Consider the following 21334-nt stretch of genomic DNA (forward strand, 5'->3'; position numbering starts at 1 on the left):
ACGAAACAATAGGGATTGGAACGTACATGTTATAGGCGTTGATGCTTGCATTGGTTGTGGATTAAGTACTAGTTGACACGGTGTATCACCTTCGTAGTGTTTTAGCTATAGACGTTACTGCAATTTTTCATCTAATAATTTCAAGGTACATTACCTAATATGGTGCTGTGACGCTATTTCCGTTTCGAAGGTAAGGGCGCTTTCCAGGAATTCTATTGACACGAAACCGCATCAAGAACGCCTCCAAATTTTTAGTGCAAATACTAGATTTATGAATGGACAGTCACTAATATTCGTCGTTAGCAGTGACATTACGTATTAGCGATTAAATAAAGCAGTAGAAGGTGAGTGACGACATGTAGATCTACTGTTGTCATGCGATACCGATAACTATACGTATTTGTGGTTAACAGTGTATTATGTATGATCTTAATGAAAGCCAACAAATTATATTGATGTTCATATGTATTGATTATGCTTTTCAGATGTCTTTCCGTGTGGTAAGAAGTAGCAAGTTCCGTCATGTATACGGATCTGCTCTGAAAAGAGAACAATGTTATGACAATATTAGAGTGTCAAAGTCATCGTGGGATTCCACTTTCTGTGCAGTAAACCCAAAATTTTTGGCGATCATTGTTGAATCGGCTGGTGGCGGAGCGTTCGTCGTCTTACCTTTGAGTAAGGTAATTCATTTTAATAGGTTGCTGGTTCTCTCGCACTTTGATAATGAGTTTTGAGGAAGGATGTGTCAACACAACAGGAAACCGCTCCCCTACTTTTGAGCCAGTGTGTGTGTGTTGATAAACGACATGTGTCACCGTTCTACCAGACTACTTAGAGATACCTTTAGCTTTGAAATAGCAAGTTGTCGGTGTACTTTACGAACTTAGATTTTTTTTTAATGGTAATGCTTTGATATGCATTGGAATCGGCGATAAGGGATTCAGGATAGAGAGAGAAACCTTAGTGCTGAATTCTTAAGGATTCTCAACGCTTTTTTTAATAATAAAGACTTTCATCTGTTGCAACATACTGGTGTGGTGTATTTTTAGAATCATCTCAAAATATATGCTTACTGAATGCATGCTTCCTTATGGAATATTCCACTGATTTAAGTGTGAATGAAGTGTAAAGAAGTTTAAATTGCTTTAAGGTATCCGGGAATGATTGACATAAATTAATTTTGCTTTCCATTTTCATGCAAAAGCACAGAGCACTGTAATTTGAGACCCGGTTTTATGATATGTTGACAAACTAATCGCTTTGCAACAGAAAATATAGAAGGTGGCCTTATTTCTTATTGAAATTAAAGTATTGTTCATTATTGATAATAAATTTCCTAAACCATGCTGTAGATGAATTCTACTTGGAAAATACCAAGTCCCCAAAAAATAAAAGGAATGAGTTTAAGTCCCCATCAGACCATAATGAATTAGAATTTGTCATTTAGTTAAATCACGTAACATTAGTGCTGCACCTCCCACACAACTTTTTTAAAAATACTTTTCCAATTAAGTTATTATCCGTAATATACAGACTTGCAGTTTACAACACAATAAACCATAGCTTTTCTTGAAACTGGCGTGAGGATATATAAGACCAGCAGTTGAATAAGTAAAATGGATTGAAGATTAAGTAACTTTCTGCGGAACACCATCAAGGAACGAGATAGCTTTGACATTGGACTGCAGGACAGCAGTAATACAAGGATAGGCATGATATTAATTTTGGAGTTAGGGTTTTGGCACCTTGATAATTTCAGTAAAAATATTACCACTGTGACAATCAGTGTGAGTGTATTTTTACATACAAATCTGCAATGTGGCTTTTCCCGGATGTGATTTTGGATAAAGAATATTTTTTTATCAACATTTGATGTGTTAAGAATGTTTGTTGATTTGCTTCCTTAATAGCCTGAAGAATCCCACACTGCATATCAAATTGTTCAGTAGGAACTCTAGAATGTACAGATTATTAACCTATCCATTTTGACCCATGGTGCCATCAGAATTGTCAGATTCTACCTGTCTGCTTTGACCTGTGATGCCATCAGTGTGGCGGAAATGGCTAGTTCCGGTGTATACAATATGGCAACAATGACATCACTACATACGCATGCCAACAAAGGCAAACAAAAATTAAAATGATGCAGTAATGTCTCAGTCCAAAAATAAAATGAAACTAACATGATAATAGTGGAAAAGTGGGGGTTTAGGGTGGGGACAGGCTAAATATACAACAATAAAAAAAATTACCACACCATCCGAAAACAAATGATATTTAAAAAAAATTAAATTAAAACACTCTGCTACTCCAACAATACAGGAATCGGACATTTCCCTTTACCTATACAGGGTGTTACAAAAAGGTACGGCCAAACGTTCAGGAAACATTCCTCACACACGAATAAAGAAAAGATGCTATGTGGAGATGTGTCCATAAATGCTTAATTTCCATGTTAGAGCTCATTTTAGTTTCGTCAGTATGTACTGTACTTCATCGATTCACCACTGGTTGGCCCAATTGAAGGAAGGTAATGTTGATTTCGGTGCTTGTGTTGACTTGCAACTCATTGCACTACAGTACTAGCATCAAGCACATCAGTACGTAGCATCAACAGGTTAGTGTTCGTCACGAATGTGGTTTTGCAGTCAGTGCAATGTTTACAAATGACGAGTTGGCATATGCCCATTTGATGTATGGATTAGCACGGGGCAATAGCCGTGGTGCGGTACGTTTGTATCGAGACAGATTTCCAGAACGAAGGTGTCCCAACAGGAAGACGTTCGAAGCAATTGATCGGTGTCTTAGGGAGAGCACGGAACGTTCCAGTCTATGACTCGCGACTGGGGAAGACTAGAACGACGAGGACACCTGCAATGGACTTGGCAATTCTTGGTGTAGTTGACGATAACCCTAATGTCAGCGTCAGAGAAGTTGCTGCTGTACAAGGTAACGTTGACTACGTCACTGTATGGAGAGTGCTATGGGAGAACCAGCTGTTTCCGTACCATGTACAGCGTGTACAGGCACTATCAGCAGCTGATTGGCCTCCACAGGTACACTTCTGCAAATGGTTCATCCAACAATGTGTCAATCCTCATTTCAGTGCAAATGTTCTCTTTACGGATGAGGCTTCATTCCAACGTGATCAAATTGTAAATTTTCACAATCAACATGTGTGGGCTGACGATCGTGCACTCACGTCATCAACACAGATTTTCTGTGAACGTTTGGGCATACATTGTTGGTGATGTCTTGATTGGGCCCCATGTTCTTCCACCTACGCTCATTGGAGCACGTTATCACGATTTCATACGGGATACTCTACCTGCGCTGCTAGAACATATGCCTTTACAAGTACGACACAACATGTGGTTCATGCACGATGAAGCTCCTGCACATTTCAGTCGAAGTGTTCGTACGCTTCTCAACAACAGATTCGGTGACCGATGGGTTGGTAGCTGTGGACCAAGTCCATGGCCTCCCCACTCTCCTGACCTCAACCCTCTTGACTTTCATTTGTGGGAGCATTTGAAAGCTCTTGTCTACGCAACCCCGGTACCAAATGTAGAGACTCTTTGTGCTCGTATTATGGACGGCTGTGATACAATATGCCATTCTCCAGGGCTGCATCAGCACATCAGGGATTCCATGCGATGGAAGATGGATGCATGTATCCTCGCTAACGGAGGACATTTTGAACATTTCCTGTAACAAAGTGTTTGAAGTCACACTGGTACATTCTGTTGCTGTTTGTTTCCATTCCATGATTAATGTGATTTGAAGAGAAGTAATAAAATGAGCTCTAACATGGAAAGTAAGCATTTCCGGACACATGTCCACATAACATATTTTCTTTTTTTGTGTGTGAGGAATGTTTCCTGAAAGTTTGGCTGTACCTTTTTGTAACACCCTGTATAGCTCAACTGCTGCTATCAATACCTACATCTCTGAAAAGTGGAATCACACATTTCTCTTGACCTACATAGCTCAGTCACGGCTATTTGTACAAAAAAAAACAGCACCTTCAACTCCAAAAAGTGGTTAACCAAAACGCCAACAACTCAAAAACCCAAATACCCCATATTCACTACATGAATTAAAACACGGCCGACCTACCACAAATACACAATAGACAAAACATCACAATCACTGTGGAATAAAACCAAAACAAAAATTGCTTACCAACAGAAGCCTCCGGCAATACCATCTGGGTTGGCCAAGGCACACACGGCACCTCTATTGGTCTATTGTTTGTGTGTTATGAGGCTCAGTGGGATTTTGTGTGTTATTGGGTCGGTGTTATTTATTGCATGTGTTGGTGGTTGATGTTTTGGTATCTGCACTTGTGGTTGGTTTATGTATATTAGGGAAAATACTCTATTTCAATTTTTTTGCTATTGCCAGTTGTATTTGAGCTGTATAGGTCATGGGAAGTGACAGATTCCAACATGTTGTCGTAGCTATGTGTTTTTTGGTATTGTGAGCTGCTGTTGACCTATATAGGTCAAGGGAAGTATCAGATTCCAATTTTTGTTGTTTTTAATGTTGGTTTCGTGGTATCAATAGTTGTGGTGTGATTATAATTTTTGGAGTAGTTGGTTTTTGTTCTGTGGTATCGACAATTGCGGTTGAGCTATGTAGGTGAAGGGAAGTGACAGATTCCTGTCGATATTGTAAATGTAGCAGAATTTAGGACTTTTGTGGTGTTTTTATGTCATCTATTTGTGTGGTTTGGGATAGTGGTGTGTGTCGGTATGTGTTTACATTTAGTTTGTCCACACCCAAAAAAACCTAATTTCCTGCTTTGGTCCCATTAGTTTGATTGTATTTTTGGAGGGAAATGTGTTGGTTGGTTTTATATGTACTTTCGTGTTGTTTGTCGTGTTTATGTAATGACGTCATAGGTGCCATATTGGAGACATTGAGAATGGTCATTTCCGCCATATTGGGGACGTCATGGATCAGAGTAGATGGGTGGAATCAGACTCTTCTGGACTCCCACCTGCCATATAGCAGAGATACTGAGTTGCAAATAGGCACAACAAAAGGCCAGTGCTACCCCCATTGACACCTTACCTCTTCTTGACAAGTTGTTTGTAATCATGGTGATATGTATATAATTATATTACCTGTGATAAAAGATGATTGGGGGGAGGGGGGGGCAAAAAGATCTTGATGAAAAAGATTGTGTAATAATAGTGGTGAAGGCTAGTACTTAGACTGCAACATATGTTGCGGTTCTGATTTTAGTGTGAACACTCTACTGATGCAAAGCATAAACACTGCATCTGTTCAATTTCTGGTGGAGATTTCTGAGGTTTTCTTGCTTGTTTGACTGGTTATATATTTTTAGTGAATAGGCAGTTCATTTTGGCACATTATATTTTAATGACTGAGCCAGCCATTGTGCTCAGTATAGTGACCTGAAGTGTGCTCAGAGCATCTGAAAGAGGTTGCTACACTTAGATCAGAATAAGAAAGTGACTGGCATTTGAGCATGGTAGGGGGGGGGGGGGGGGGGAGATGATGATGATGATGATGATGATGATGATGATGATGATGATGATGATGATTCACAGTTTCATACAAGTGCAATGTGTGTCTGATAGCAGCAACCATTTGGTTCCGTACTCATAATGTCCATACATCCACTGTTAAAGAGCAGTATTCAGTTAAATTTTCGGTATCCCTAATAGTCCTATCACTTCCCTGAGCAATTTCACACTGAGCTTCACACATTCCTTAACATAAACATATCACACAGAGAAACAAAGCATATAAGAACAAAACACAACAATTACATTAAAGACTGCAGTTTTCATCCACAATTGGGCTATAACTAGTAGCTGAGGTAACAGAGCGGTATGACAACTAGGCCCAGACAAAGTATGGTCGAACTTGTGCTCCAGTTGGTTGTTGCTATGGCAGCTGCCCTGTAAATAACTTGCTGTCAGTCACTCTATTATTCTGACTCACATATAGATCAGTTGTGAAAATGTTATGCATAGAAGTGTGGTTTTGACCTTCTGTGGAAACCTGGAAACGTACATGCAATCCATCTCTTACTTCCCCTACATATTTACGATTTCAAAAGCAACAGATACACCCGAGACAAATATTAACAAGAGTAAAACACCTTAAATATTAACACCAGCCAGTATTTGACATGTTTGTAATTTTTTTAAAAAAAGCAAAACTTTCATCAGTCTGAAGATTGGTTTGACCACCACAGTTATTTGCTAGGCATGGTCCTGTTGAGGTGGTATACTGTTGTCTTCCTCTGAACTTTGAATTGACTTAACGAGCAAACTGTAGGGGGAGACCTATAGTTTAACATGAACTTCAAACCAAACCGCAACATAGCTTTTTTTCCCATTAACCAACGTTGCCAGAAGTGAAAGCAGTTATAAGTGACAGAAAAAAATTATAGAACTGGCTGAGAGATCAGACCCCAAACCTTTGGATCAATAGTCTGGCACTTTTCATATTATTTGCGGGTCATAAATCTTTCTCTTGCTGTACATAAAATACGCTTCCAATTGCCCACTTTAATTAAAAATATTAATAGAGACAGATAAGTAATGAACAACAAATATTTTTGCATGATTTAACGAGTGATTGAATTTCAGTGGCTGATAATTAGATAACAATATTTTGTTGCAAATATTCTCATTGTGTAACAAAATACTGTATTTGCTTCACTTTCATCTATCACAAGCTGGGATATTACTTTAACTGTTCGGAATGCCAATAAGACTTATAATAAAAAGGTCTTGCCTACTGCACAGTCAACAAAGTTTGAAATAATGTGAATAACTGACGTGTCAAAAGACATAATTTTTTAGTTTGCATCAACTAGGATCAGCATAAGAGGAGATAACGTAGTATCCAGAAAACTAATGATGTTTGTAAGATGGGATACAAACCTGTGCTTGCAGACGAGGGTAAAAACCTCATGTTTCACATATTTTATGGAAGTAGTCCATGCCATTACAGAAGAAATGTGACTCATCACATAAATCTTAATTTTCAGCCTTGTCAAAAAATTTGTCGGTGCTAGTGTAAAGTTTCACTATTTATAAGAACTGCAGTAAGAAAACTGTAAATTTGTTTCTTGAAAGTAGTTGTATAACCTTACAGGTAGAATGTTTCTACCTAGAAAGTTGAGATAGTGTCAAATTAGAATCACAGTTTAGCATTTCAGTATGATCATCATGTAATGTAAAAGTTAAGAGGAAGAAGAAAGTAAATAAATATCACATCTTGTGCAGATGTGAGATAACAAAAGATGATGAGAGGAGGAGAGGAAAGCGCAGGCTGTCAAATAGTTATAAACATGAACTTAATGCAGACACAGTGTAGACAAAGTGAAATGGAAAGGCTAAAATGAAATTTGCAATTCCACTCGTTGGCTTTGACTTGTGATGTCAATATGGTTGCACCCTTGTTTCAAATGTGTACAAGATGGCAACCATTACATCACCCATTAGACCTGCGAACAAACATAAAGAGCACATAAATATTTAACTCCAGCAATAGAATGAAAGTAATGGGACACCCATGGAAAATACAGTTTTTCTGTCGAAGGCAAACTAAATATATGACTCTAAGAATGACACCATTCCAAAACAAATAACTCAAAAATCTAGCGAACAGAATTCCCGACATTCAACACGCACAAAAAAAAAAAAAGACGAAATGGTTGATATCATAAACTTCACTTGGTCTGTGTAGCTCAAACGAAGACCATGATACCAGTAACATGCACAGCTCAGATACAAGGTACCATAAATTTGATTTGACCTACATAAATCATACGAAGCCATTGATGCTGTGAACCCACACGCAACTCTGAAACTCAGTACTACAAATTTCACTTGACCTATATGGCAACAAAAACAAAACCTGCTGTACCAAAAACCAACTCCCTGAAATTATCAAATCCATTATCCAAACCTTCACTTACACTAGCTATCTGAAACAAAGTCCACAGTATAACAATCCAAAAGCCAGCTACATAACTGATAAAAAAAAAACGGAACCTAACCATTGATGGTAAACAAAAAGCCACAGTACTTATCAACCACAATCCAACACAGTTACCTTCACTAACAAGAAAAAACCTGAAATCAATGAAAGCTTGCATTATTAACGATTCTGATATACAAAAGTAACTATAAACTTGCACATATACCATACAGATTGCAACAACAAAACTACAAAAAATACTTACCATCAAAAGCCACCATCACATAAATCTAAAACACACACACACACACACACACACACACACACACACACACACACACAAAATTCCAAGCACAACCACAAAGTACTGCAGCATGCCACCTACAACTGACCTGACAAAAAAACACTGCACTACCATGACATCCCCCAACAAAGTTATGTCACAGGTCAAAGCACACAGGTGGAGTACAAGTTTTGGTTGACCCAGTGGAAGAATCAGTTGAATGGAAAAAAGCAGAAAAGGGGAATGAAATATTATTGAGTGGCGGCATGGAGATTGGGGGGAGGTGGGAGGTGGAAATAAGTTAAAAGTTAGCAATAACAGATATAATGAAATGTAAAAATAACTGTTTGTTAGAAGAGAAATAATTATAAACACAATAGAAGGATCCACTTTAATTCAGTGGCTTACAAGATAAAGCTGCATACTGTATTCAGAAAACATATGTTTGAGATGTGTATGGGAAAGAGCTCTTCGTTTCTCTCCAGTGAGCTATATTCTGATTTAAAGCAGTTGGGATTTGATAGTTGCCTAGCTGGACTGCTCCTGGCACCAATATGCCAGTGATGGCAGTATTGGCACTGTCGGCTTCAACTGTGTTGCTACTTATGGTGCATTGTGCATGCCAGATTTCAAGTGAGAAAACTTTTCAGTTCCCAGTTTTGCCTGTTTACAGAAGCACGTCACTTTGGCTCTAATTAAAATTAGTATTACATGTTTGTCTTACTAGAAGATGCTGTAGCGATCTGTACCATACGTGAGTTTCAGAATATTTGTGTGATTTTTGGTGGAGACGTAGACTCGTAGGTGACCTCACTTTGCTGTAAAGAGAAGTTCACTGTGACAACTTTGGACTCTAAATGGTAAATGTCGATTAACTTGAATCAGACAATAAAAGCAAGTATATTTTTTATTAAATAAGAATTAGTAATACATAAAGAAATAAATACAAACTTAGGGGAGTTACATATGTTATACAAAGCACAACGAAATAAAAAAATTAATAAAACTTGAAGAAACCATGTATTTAATAGATTGGGTATCATGTAGGGTGGCAGTGTAGAAGCCATAATACCATTGCAGTTGTTAACTTGCCAAATGATAGTGCTACATTGGTTTCGCAGTATTGTGAAACATTTTTACAGTAACCGGCCCTTCTGGAAAGTTATTGCAAATGTGGAAATGACCTTCTGTTAAAAAGAAAAAAATCAACAAATGTCTGCGTAATGGACCATTATCATCAGTGTGTATGTGACAGTTTAGTCAAAGCATATGTAATACCTTTATCAAATTCCTTTGGTATAACTAATATCCCTTCAGATACAGAAGATACCAAGTACTTTCTGTAGTGATTTCTTCCCACTTGGGGGATGGGGGGTTAGAGGTAGAGTCAGTGTTATTTATACTGGCTCACTGGTTTAATGTGGTTTTTATAGACTGATGATGATTTAAATAAGAACTATCAGTACTGTAGGTAATGTTCTTCGAGAATTCTACGAACTTTTCTACAGATGGTCAGCACAATTGCCTTTTGCAGTTACCAACAAAGCAAGGAGTGCCATAATTAAAGGTCCCTCTCCCTCCCACCCTCTCTCTCTCTCTCTCTCTCTCCCTCTCTCTCTCTCACCTTGGAAAAATAATGTAATTGGGTAGATAAAAGATTATCTACTCACCAAGTGGCGGCAGGAGAAAACGCACATAAAAGTCAAAGAAATGTGCAAGCTTTCAGAGCAAATGGCTCCTTCTTCTGGCAGGTGGGTTCAAGGAGATAGAAGGGGGATGAAGGAAAAGGACTGGTGAGTTGTATGAAAGTGGGAGAATTCAGAAAAGTCATCTAGATCTTCGGATCATGGGAGACTTACTACCTGCCACTCGGTGAGTAGATTTTTTTATCCATCCGCTTATATTTATAATATATTTTCAATTACATTATATTTCAAAAATTGATTATTTTTGAGTATAGATTCTCTCTATCCTTTTTTCCCACTATTATTATAATATTGTACTTCACAGTGGTTGTAGCTATATATGAGAAATGGGCATGTGCACCAACTTCATTAGCATCTCAGTTGCTGAAGAAATGTAGTTCAGTTTTGTTTCAGTTGTATTATAGATGAAATGCATGGTTATTCTCAGCATGTTTCATTTTTAAGGATCTTATTAATCTTTCTTGTTTTTCATAATGATGTCTCCATTAGTTGTTGACATAACATTTAATTGAATCTGCAGGTTGGTCGCATTGCAGCAGACCATCCATTGGTTGGTGGACATAAGGGGCCAGTCCTAGACATAGCGTGGTGTCCACACAATGACAATGTTATTGCTAGTGGTTCAGAAGACTGTGTTGTCAAGGTGTGGCAGATTCCGGATGGTGGTATCTCTAGGTGAGAAATGTTAAGCTTCAATATTAAAATTAAAACCGTGTCTTCTGGCACCACTAATTCTTCATAGTAAGCCTAATCTTTCGCTGAGGGTCATAAAGATTTTACTTTTTTATTGAATTCTGTGAGAAATGTAAATGGGAAATTTATAGTAGGTAAATAAAGTTTATAACAATTTAGGAAGGATAGATTACTATTCACCCCTTAGAGCATATAGGCCTATCGAATTGCGGACAGGCACAATATAAAAGAATGCTAAATATTTAGCATTTTGGGCAAAGCCTTTCTTCCAAAGTAGAAATTCACACAAGCACAACTCACACATGTGTGGCCTTTTGTCTCTGGGCACTGGGGTCCAACTGTAACTGCATCCTACAAGCGAAGCAATCCAGCTGGGGTGGGTGGTAGCGAGTAGGGAAGAGGTAAGGGCTGGGGAGGTGGAAGGATAGCTGTGTAGAGGTGGGAAAAATGCTAGTGCTGCCTGTGGGAGCATACAGGGATGTGGTGAGGACAGTGTAAGGCTGGTATGTGCATCATCTGTGAGCTCTGCTGGGAGGGTGAGGGGGAGACAAAAGTAAAGAAGGGGGAAAGAACCATGGTGGGATAGAAGGATTGTGTGTGGCATGGGAGTCAAAGCAGTGAAGGAAATAGGTAGGTACAAGACAGGGGCCTTGGCTAGTCCCTGCCCTCCAGACAGGCCTTTGCTCATCTCTGTTCTCCACCTGTCTACCCTCTTCCCTGCTGTAACTCCTGTATTACACTCATATCTCTTACACTGCCAACACACCTACATAGTCCTTTTCCTTTCCCTTTCTCTACTTCTCTCCTCTAAGCCCCCCTGCACCCCTCGCATGACACAGCCTTCTGGTGCTGCATCTAACAGCCCTATCCTATCCACACAACATCCCTGCATGCTCCTATAGGTAACATTAGCATCTTCCCCCACCCTTACCCTGCTATCCTTCCCCACCCCACATCTCTTTCCTACCCATTCCCCTACCCATAGCCACTAGCCACCCCAGGTAGATTGATGCTTGGGTCAGACACAGTAGCGGTTGGGCCCCTGTGCCCAAGGACAGTCTCTCTCTCTCTCTCTCTCTCTCTCTCTCTCTCTCTCTCTCTCTCTCTCTCTCTCTGTGTGTGTGTGTGTGTGTGTGTGTGTGTGTGTGTGTGTGTGTGTGTGTGTCAAAAAGCTTTGCAAGAGTTCTTTGAGAGTTCATAATACAACCTAGAACTGAAATTGTGATCCACCTAGCTACTTAAAAAAAGAAAAAAGGTTCCCACAGTCGACTGTAATGTTAAATCTGCGTAGGTTATTTCATTAGGTGTAAATGCCTCATTTTGTGTTGGTGGTTGTGGAGGTGCTGATACTGGTTCTGCTTTAACAGATACTATTTATTTATTTGTGCTTTAGCAATTTACTTATAGTATATGTACCATGAACATATGTATTGCGTGCTTGCAGAGAAATCACCAAGCTGACCTGACGCCATAAAACAAAACAAAAAATCCAATTTATCATTCTCTTTCCCATATTTGTAATGTATCATATTCCTCTGTGTATTTTGTGTACACTCCTTCATGTATTTTTAATTCCACCTACATGTTCTTGTGATGTGCAGACAATGCGAAAGTAGACTGTGGTTTGACTAAAAGTCATTGTTTTAAAGACAGGTTGTTTCTCAGGTGCAGAAGCGAATATGCAAAACAATAGGTTCAAATGTCTTCTCTCTGCTGGGTGAAAAAAGTGGCAGTAATTCACCAGTTGCAACATGTTACAAATTAAGTAGTTATAAATCTACATCTGCAGTCTGCAAACCACTGTGATGTGCATGATAGAGGGTACATCTTGTTTTACCACGTCTTATGCTTTCTTACCCTGCCACTTGCATTGGAGTGCAGAAAGAAAGACTGCAGGGTAGTTTCATCTCAAATCATACAGGACATGTCAATTCATGATTATGAATTTCCATGGAAAAAATATGTGGTAGACTTCTATATCATGTGTGTTAAGAAATAAAATAGTTTCATTTTATCTTGGGTTTTGTGTATGGTACAGTCCTTTGAAAAACGTGAAGACAACTGTTAAAACAACAGAGAACTAAAGGAAAAAAAACTAATAACCAAAAGTACTGGAGACATGGCAGATGTTTTGCTTTAAAGTTTAGTACATGCACGCATACACTGGCTTTCTTTTAACTTCTAAATTTATGAAGAAAATACTAAAATTTTAATATTTTCCTTTTTCATTTCTTGCTTTCTAATTTGAAAGCCACAGAATGCTAACTTCTTGTAATATTACCAGATACAACTGATATAATTATGAACAATATCTTCTCTGCTCCAGCTATCTGTATTGTGTAAATATTTAATACTAAAAATTTAAAAAAAATTACATTTTTGTGTGTTTTGCGAATTAGCTGCTCAAAAACCTCCATACAAAACTTGCAAAAATTGCACAATATATTGTTTGGTTGGTGTGTTAGTAGTTACTGCCATCAAAGTGGGCAACATTTTTCTGCGTGAAGAAAATTTTTCAACATCCTGCATATTTCACATCATTGAATTTCTAGTGTAAAATATGCATCATTGAATTTCTAGTGTAAAATATGCATATCAAACTATTGAGTTGTAAAATATGTACATCGGTAACTGTTTCCAGCTCTTTTCTGTTTATAACGAATGAGTGAGAACTTGCACATGAATTAAGTTGAGTTTAGTGTTTAGTTTGTACTTTTTATTAGATACAGTGTCACTATGTCAGTGAGGAAATATTGTGAAAGGGTGAGGTGTGTGCACTATGGTATGAAAAGACAAAAGAAGGTTGTATGTAAGAAAAGTGAAAAGCACTTTGTAATGTTGCAAATTTGTCAGAGGTATTGCAAAAATATCTTGGTCCGCAAGTAACTGTGTAACCGACACACCCATTGTGCAGGAATTGCTGTACTTGCTACCACAATAAATATTGTGATAACCTATCTGAACGAGCACCATCATTGGACTGTGAAACTGAAGAAGACAATGCAGATGTTTATATTCCTGGGTGTGAACGTGTTGTGGCTCTGAATGTTAGCATTTCTGTTGTAGCCCTTAATATGTCCCCACTTCAACACCCAAGCAAGATAAGTAGTACAGAGTATTTATAAGGAAAAGTGGAAGAATGTGAAAAAAGTTTTGCACAAGCAACATCTTCAAAACGTGGTGAAGTGTATAATGTGGATTGAGTTTTTGCAGAAGCTGAAGATAGTGACATGGGCACCCAGTCTGATGTGTGTTTTCAAAACCTAAATACTGCTATCTCGACAGCCATCTTTATTAAGAAGGTACAGTTACTGACTTGTATAATAAAGAATGAAAAAGGTATTTGGGCATGCCCAGATTCCTACTGTGGGCATCAATTGCATGATGATATTCTTAATATTGCTTTGGAATATTATCTAAGTGATGAGAAAGATTGCAGCAGGCACAGTCCTAATCAGGCTGATGTTTTCTCTGTTAGTGAAAATGGTGAAAAACTTAAAAAGGTAAAAAGACATATGACAAGATCAGTAAGAGAAGCATATCTCTTAATGAAAAATGAGAACTAAAATTTAAAAATTGGTCTCAAAATTCTACTCCTTGTAACAGAAATGTGTAAAATTACAGCCAGTGAAAGAAGTATTCACATGTATTTACTGCACTGATTTGCAACTTATTTGTTTCTCCATAAGTAGTGTCACAGGCAAGAAGTGCACAGAGTTGGACCTTATGCTTTTGTGTATATGTCAAGAGCCACAAGATAACTGTTGGTTGCAAGAGTATGCATTGTGTCCTGGTCCTGAAGGAGTGGCCATTGAAGCATTACAGCTTCAGAATACTGACAGTCGTGTAACCTGTGCATTGTGGGAGGGAGGAGAGTTGGTGAAGAAGGCAGTGGAAATAGGGAAGTTTGTTACTGTGGTTAGGCATTGGGTCTTGAAACGAATAGCTCATCATATCTGCAAGATTTAGAGACGGGCCATAGCAGAAGTGAAGTCAGCCACATCCTAAAATACTGACTCATTATTTTTTCATTTTGACTTTGCTGAGAGCTGATCTGTTGCTTTGCAGAATGAAGTTCAAAGTTACCACTGGCAACACATTATAAGTGTTGATACTCATTTCCTTGGAACATCACACTGTTTTGCTATTGTCAGTTATCTTATTCATGACAGTGCACATGCACACTATCGTGTCAGTATGATAATTGATGGCATAGCATCTAGAGGTGATACATTTCCTAAACATTTGTATGTGACTGATGGGTGCAGCATCTCATTTTAAAAACTGCTTTCAGCCTTATAACTTTGAAAACAGTATACAAGAATTAAGACAAAAAATAGATTATTTTGAGCAACAGATAATGAGAGAAGTGCATGTGATGGGGTAGGAGGTCTGTGTAAAGAGTTTGCAACAAGATTTGATTCCAGCATAAAGCTGTTGATGCTGTAAGAGAAGCTGCTGGATTTGTACAGACCATTTCAACAGTACTATGAACTATGAAACTTGTACTTCTAAATGATAGTACATTTGGGGAATTGAGTGAGAGAGAGATAGAGAGAGATAGAGAGAGAGAGAGAGAGAGAGAGAGAGAAGAAAATAAGAGTGGTCTACTATGAAGCCAGTGGTAGTAATTCAGCCAAGTCACCGCTGTGTCATTAAACATCAAAGGAACCAGGTGTCCCTATTCAGCCATCTCCAAATCTAATCAAATTTGGTGTGGAGGTTCTATATGGTCTTTGGTGGCTACATACCAAATTTTAGTCAAGTATCTTCAATGGTTGAATTCTTAGGGGATTTTAAAGAGAGGCTACTCACTTCTGCATCATGTACGATGGTGCGAATGTGCCATGTTTGCTAGGCTTTTTTAAAATTTCTAGCAGACATTTGGCCATTTGCTTTAATACACATAGACAACGTTTTATGCTGAATCACACCACAGAAAAAATTAGGGATTTAGCCATACCTAAATACAGATACAAGCCTCTAAAGTGGCTAAAACATTCGTCACACTATTCTGAAAGTCATGGTTTGAACGACCCTTGCTACTTTTCTTATGAGCCAATCATGCCAAAACTTCAGATGGGTAGTCCTACCTATGATGTCTATATATCAATCAAATTGAATTAGTACTGGATGCCCAAATGAAAAGATATGTGTCTGCAAAGTTGGCTGAAATTTTCTAATTGCAAGTTTTAGGGTACTTTTTGGAGACAATATCTCAACTGTGTCTTCTTCAATCCTCTTTCTTGCTACAGCTGGAAAAGGCATGCTTTAAGCTTTCAAAGAAATATTGTTTAATTTCTGGATCTTTCAGTTTGACAAGTAAGAATATGTTTCAAAAGTTATTATCTTAGCACTTCGAGAAGATCGAAAAGTCAAACGTTTAGCTCATTGTGTCCCATAATTAATTATTTTTATTTAAGTGTATAAATCAGTTTTAAACATTAGTTTAACACATTATATAAAAGCAAGTATAGTGCAAAACACAGTAAATTTGCAGAACAAAAATACTAGAGTCAGTTCCATTTTTGCTTAAGCACTTTCACAATTTTGTCAACTGTATCGTTTCCCTGATGATGATTATGATGATGATGATGATGATGATGATGGGGCTTCTAAAGTCATGAAGATAAATTGCTCAGGAATCCAGCAGGTACGTTTAGCAGTTGACCAGTGGAAGGAACGAGCATTACCGTGTGGGTGCATAAAACTGATGAGGGCGTCTTGTTCTTCATGTGAAACTTCATACGTTTCCAATCCATCAAAAATTGCCATACATACAAGTAATATACTGTCCTGATTGTAAAGTTGGAATTGAGACTGTTGTAATTCCTTCATCTGTTTCGAAGGTGTTAACTGTGAATGCTGTAGCATCATTGGAAACTCTGCTTACTCCGAGCTGATTATAATTAATTGATTTTCTGTTGTTCCAGATACTGTATGTCCCACGGTAAATCTTGTTTCTTGATCTGGGTCGATTTTTTTTCAATTTCTTCTTTTTATTCATAAAGCTTTACACCTGGAATACTATCATCACAGAATTTGAATAAATCGTATGGAGTCAATATTTGGTTATCTTAGGCCCTCTGAAGACTAGCAAATCCTGCGTGTTCTTTTGCTGTTCCTCCCCAATGCCGTCACAAGGCAATTTACCGTGGCTTGTTCCAAAATAATTCCATTTGTCAGTGATGCCAAAATCCTTTTTGTGCAGGCATTAATTGATGAAATTTTTAAAATTCTTATATTGAGCAGCTGAATCATCACAGAAGTAATAAATGTTCTTAAAGTATTCAGTCTTTGTCTTTAAATATGCTATCAACTTTATTTGAAAGGTATGGGCAGCAATGGTATTATGACAAAACAGTCACTGACCATACGAATGCTAATACTCTGATATTCTTTGCCATCGAAATAGACATCAGATGAATGAAATGTGGCCTGACTATTCTCCCAATGGAATCCTTGCACAGTATCCTGAACAACAAATTAATAATTCTCAGCAAAATCCGTCAATACAATTAATTCAATTCCTGTAAGATTTCTTTTTACATACTTAAGAAACAAACTTTGGTGTTCTGGCACAAGTGATGGCTTCTTAAGTCGGCAATTTTCAAAATCAATGCCCCCATGAAATCTTCAACAGTTCTCTGGCAAGTCTCCAATGTGTGTCTGCCAGCATGGACCCATTGCTTGTATTTCGTGGTTTCTTCAGAGTCATAGTCTTTAAAAGAGTTTTCAAGAAAAGCATCTAGTTGAATTTTTTCTGGACATTCCTCACAGTGTTGGAGTGTTCAATTTTTTGATTCCAAACTGCATACAGTTTTTTTTATCAAATCCTTTTAGCCATCTTGAATGGATGTTGCTGAAGCCAACATTAATTTGACATTTTGATGAATTGCACCTACACATCGAGAATGTGATCCAGAAGCACCAGCTGTACTACATCAATTCAGCCTGAGCTCAAAAAATTTTGAGAAGCTTAGTTCATTTCCATGTTGCTTAAGATAAGCAATGAACATTTCTTTAAGGTTACAAAGGAGGAGTTGTTTCTCCTTGTGATACTTTCCCCATTTATTCTTACTGCAACACATCCTGTTTTGCCTGGGCATAAACGAGAAAACTCTTCATCTTCAAAGAAAGTGAGGACATTTTTCCACTTTTTCATTTGCAGGTGTTGTCAAAATCCCATCTTTAGTTTCCTAGCCTTCTTCACCATCTTAGTTGAAACAGCAAATTCTTTAGCCATTTTTTTCAGTAGTGCTGCTATTTGGGCCAGGGTCAAAATTTGAACTTTACTGCTATTGCTTGAAGTCTGAAGTTTAATCTTAAGTTGTACAGTTAAGATGTCCATACCTTTACGTTAATGGAACTCTTCCATTTGTATCTGAGCAATAACTACTTGGCTCATACCAGCAGCTGTGGCAATTACCTTAGTAATGCTGCCTAGGGCTTGTCCCATTGAATCCCTTTCGCTGATCCGTTGGAGCTTTAGTAGTGACTCTCCAATTGATGATAATGAAATGTTAGCAGTAAAGTGAGCATCAACAACACCCATGTCGTCAGTGAGTGGTGATTCTTGCTTATCCTGACGGGATGATTCTTTTTGGGCGTTTCATGTCTACATTTGGTATAAATTTTCTGACCAAGTTTAAAAACTTCATTAGTCAGTAACTTCAACCTATAGGAGATTGCAATGTTTACTGGTGTTCAAGCCTTCCTGGTTATATATTTTTCTTTACCAAACGGGTTGCAGAAATTCTGCAGGAATTGAAATTTTGTTGTCAATAAGGCATTCTGGTATGAACAAATTTTGGCATTTTCAGTAAAACCAAGTCCGGACCTACAGTAAAGAAGCTCCCTTGTCAGTTGGTGCCATTTCCTTGATTGTAGTTCCTTCTTGCCATGATACATAGCAAGAACAGTTCTACACAAAATGCAGCCTGTTATTGTGTGTGAAATGCAGATATCTCAGTATGTTCGTTGTGAACAGTTTCATTTCTTGTGTGTATGACAATCAGTGGTGGATGGGACAAATAATTAGCCTCTCTTGTGAGCTGCAAGATGTAACAGTCTCCTTTATAACACCTCGTGGTCTGACAAATTCTTTCAAATGGCCATTAGTAACAGATCAGTGTTCAGTTTCCATTTCCCAAGTACTGCTCTTGTTGGATTATCATTGTCCATGTGCAAATTCAGCTCAGCTATAAAAGTTCAGTGTGGAGCAGATGGGGGGGGGGGGGGGGCAAATGAACTCATTTTAACAGTGCAGTGTTGATTTGTTACAGTATAGGCAATTTTAATTCATGTAATGCCGTAAGGAAGTAAAAGCATTACAGAAGCAATAAAAGTTTGTGAATAATAGTTTTGTATTATGTTTACTCAACAGATGCAGTCAGTGTAACTTTTTAAGTGTCCAGTGTAGCTAGGTCTAACATAAAAAAACCTAAAATTTTGCACCTCTTAACATTGCCCACTTTGATTGTACCTTCAGAAGTGCAGTTACCAACTAACATACCATGAAATTTTTAGAATATTCAGAATGGGGATTTCAGAGAAAATAATTTACGAAGAATCAGAAACTTTCAGATTCTCCCATCTTCATGTAGAAATATATTGATAGTTTAAGAATTTCAGACGTTGATGTCATAGCTGACAGAGGTCTTTCCGCTTCATAATTTTCAAGACAGTTACGGTAACATCCTCTGACTATTCATATTTTCAAAACATAGATTTCAAGTTTGTAAAAAGTTACAAATTTGCATAGGTCATTCTTACAAATTAAAGGTGGAAAAAAAAAGCTCAGCAGTGTGTTTATTACATCTGATAGTATTGTGAACAAGGTTTTCATTAAAAATAATTGCAGATCTCTGTCACTTGTAGTTTTTTTGTCACACTTTTTTTTATTTTCCCTTTCATTGCACCATTTCACAAATACTCTCATTTAGAGAGGTCTCTAACTTAGTAACAAATCGTCAGAAAATCAAGATAGATTAGTTTTTGAGAGGTGCCTTGTGAAACTTCAATGCGTGTGCGCGCACACACACACACACACACACACACACACACACACACACACACACACCATGTGATCAAAAGTATCTGGACAACCCCAAAACATAAATTTTTCATATTAGGTGCATTGTGCTGCCACCTACTGCCAAGTACTCCATAGTGACCTCAGTAGTCATTAGACATCGTGAGAGAGCAGAATGGGGCACTCTGCGGAACTCATGGACTTTGAACATGGTCAAGTGGTTGGTTGTCACTTCTCATACATCTGTACGCGAGATTTACACAGTCCAAAACATCCCTATGTCCACTGTTTTCAGTGTGATAGTGAAGTGGAAATGTGAAGGAGCACATACAGCACAAAAGTGTAGAGGCCAACCTGGTCTGTTGACTGATAGAGACCGCCAACAGTTGAAGGGGGTCATAATATGTAATAGGCAGACATCTGTCCACACAATCACACAGGAATTCCAAACTGTATGAGGATCCACTGCAAGTACTATGACAGTTAGGCGGGAGGGGAGAGAACTTGGATTTCATGGTCGAGCAGCTGCTCATAAGTCGCACATCATGCCGGTAAATGCCAAACGACACCTCATATGGTGTAAGACGATTGAATTGTGGAAAAATGTTGTGTGGAGTGACAAATGACAGTACACAGTGTGGCTACCCGATGGCAGGGTGTGGGTATGGCGAATTCCCGTTGAACGTCATCTGCCAGCGTGTGTAGTGCCAACAGTAAAATTTGGAGGCAGTGGTGTTGTGGTGTGGTCATGTTTCTCATGGAGGGGGCTTGCAGCCCTTGTTGTTATGTATGGCACTATCACAGCAAAGGCCTACATTGATGTTTTAAGGATCTCCTTGCTTCCCACTGTTGAAGAGCAATTTGGGGATGGTGATTGCATTTTTCAACACGATCAAGCACCTGCTCATAATGCACGGCCTGTGGCAGAGTGGTTACACAACAGTAATATCCCTGTAATGGACTGGCCTGCACAGAGCCCTGACCTGAATCCTATAGAACACCTTTGGGATGTTTTGGAACGCAGACTTCCTGCCAGGCCTCTCTGACTGACATCGATCTCTCTCCTCAGTGCAGCACTCCGTGAAGAATGGGCTGCTATTCCCCAAGAAACCTTGTGGCACCTGGTTGAACGTATACTTGTGAGAGTGGAAGTTGTCATCAAGGCTAGGGGTGGACCAACACCATACTGAATTCCAGCATTATCTATGGAGGGCGACACACAGGTGTCTGGACGTGTGTGCTCTGCCTAAATACATCTGTGTATTCTTTAATTAGACCCTGCATGAGGAGGGAGAGGGGTGCAATGTGTAGGCAGTTGTTGCATTAGGGTGAATCAAATACATTGAAACCTTTTTAAAATATTTTTTATTTGGTTGTAACATTATAATTGCTGGTAATTTATGTTCAGGTCATCCTCCTTTTGAAACACATTTTCCAACAAATGGGTAACTTTGGTATCCCGTCATCCTAGAAAGAAGATAGTAATGTCTGCAGCCAATTGTGCCCATAACCTCCAACCCCAGCATCACTGTTGAACCTCTGACCTACCAGGGCTCTTACACCTTGCCATGTTTCACGGCACAGATTGTTTGTTCCAATTGTTTATCACATATTTCGGTTAAAAGAAGGGGTAAGTCGGCCATA

General features: G+C 38.4%; 1 protein-coding gene across 2 annotated transcripts in view; it reads left to right on the forward strand.

Annotated features, from left to right (window-relative positions):
* Positions 1-4: 4 nt before the first annotated feature.
* The window catches only part of LOC126100103 (coronin-6), a 97304-nt gene continuing 75974 nt past the window's right edge, over positions 5-21334 (forward strand). Inside the window, exons 1-3 of one of the 2 annotated variants that reach the window (XM_049910619.1) lie at positions 5-190; positions 486-683; positions 10484-10638. In XM_049910619.1, the coding sequence (XP_049766576.1) occupies positions 486-683; positions 10484-10638 (353 nt within the window). In that variant the 5' untranslated portion in view covers positions 5-190. Of the gene's footprint in view, positions 345-485; positions 684-10483; positions 10639-21334 lie in introns of both variants that reach the window. The other variant, XM_049910618.1, reaches the window with a different exon arrangement.

This window comes from Schistocerca cancellata, chromosome 9, assembly GCF_023864275.1.
Source record: "Schistocerca cancellata isolate TAMUIC-IGC-003103 chromosome 9, iqSchCanc2.1, whole genome shotgun sequence".
NCBI lineage: Eukaryota > Metazoa > Arthropoda > Insecta > Orthoptera > Acrididae > Schistocerca > Schistocerca cancellata.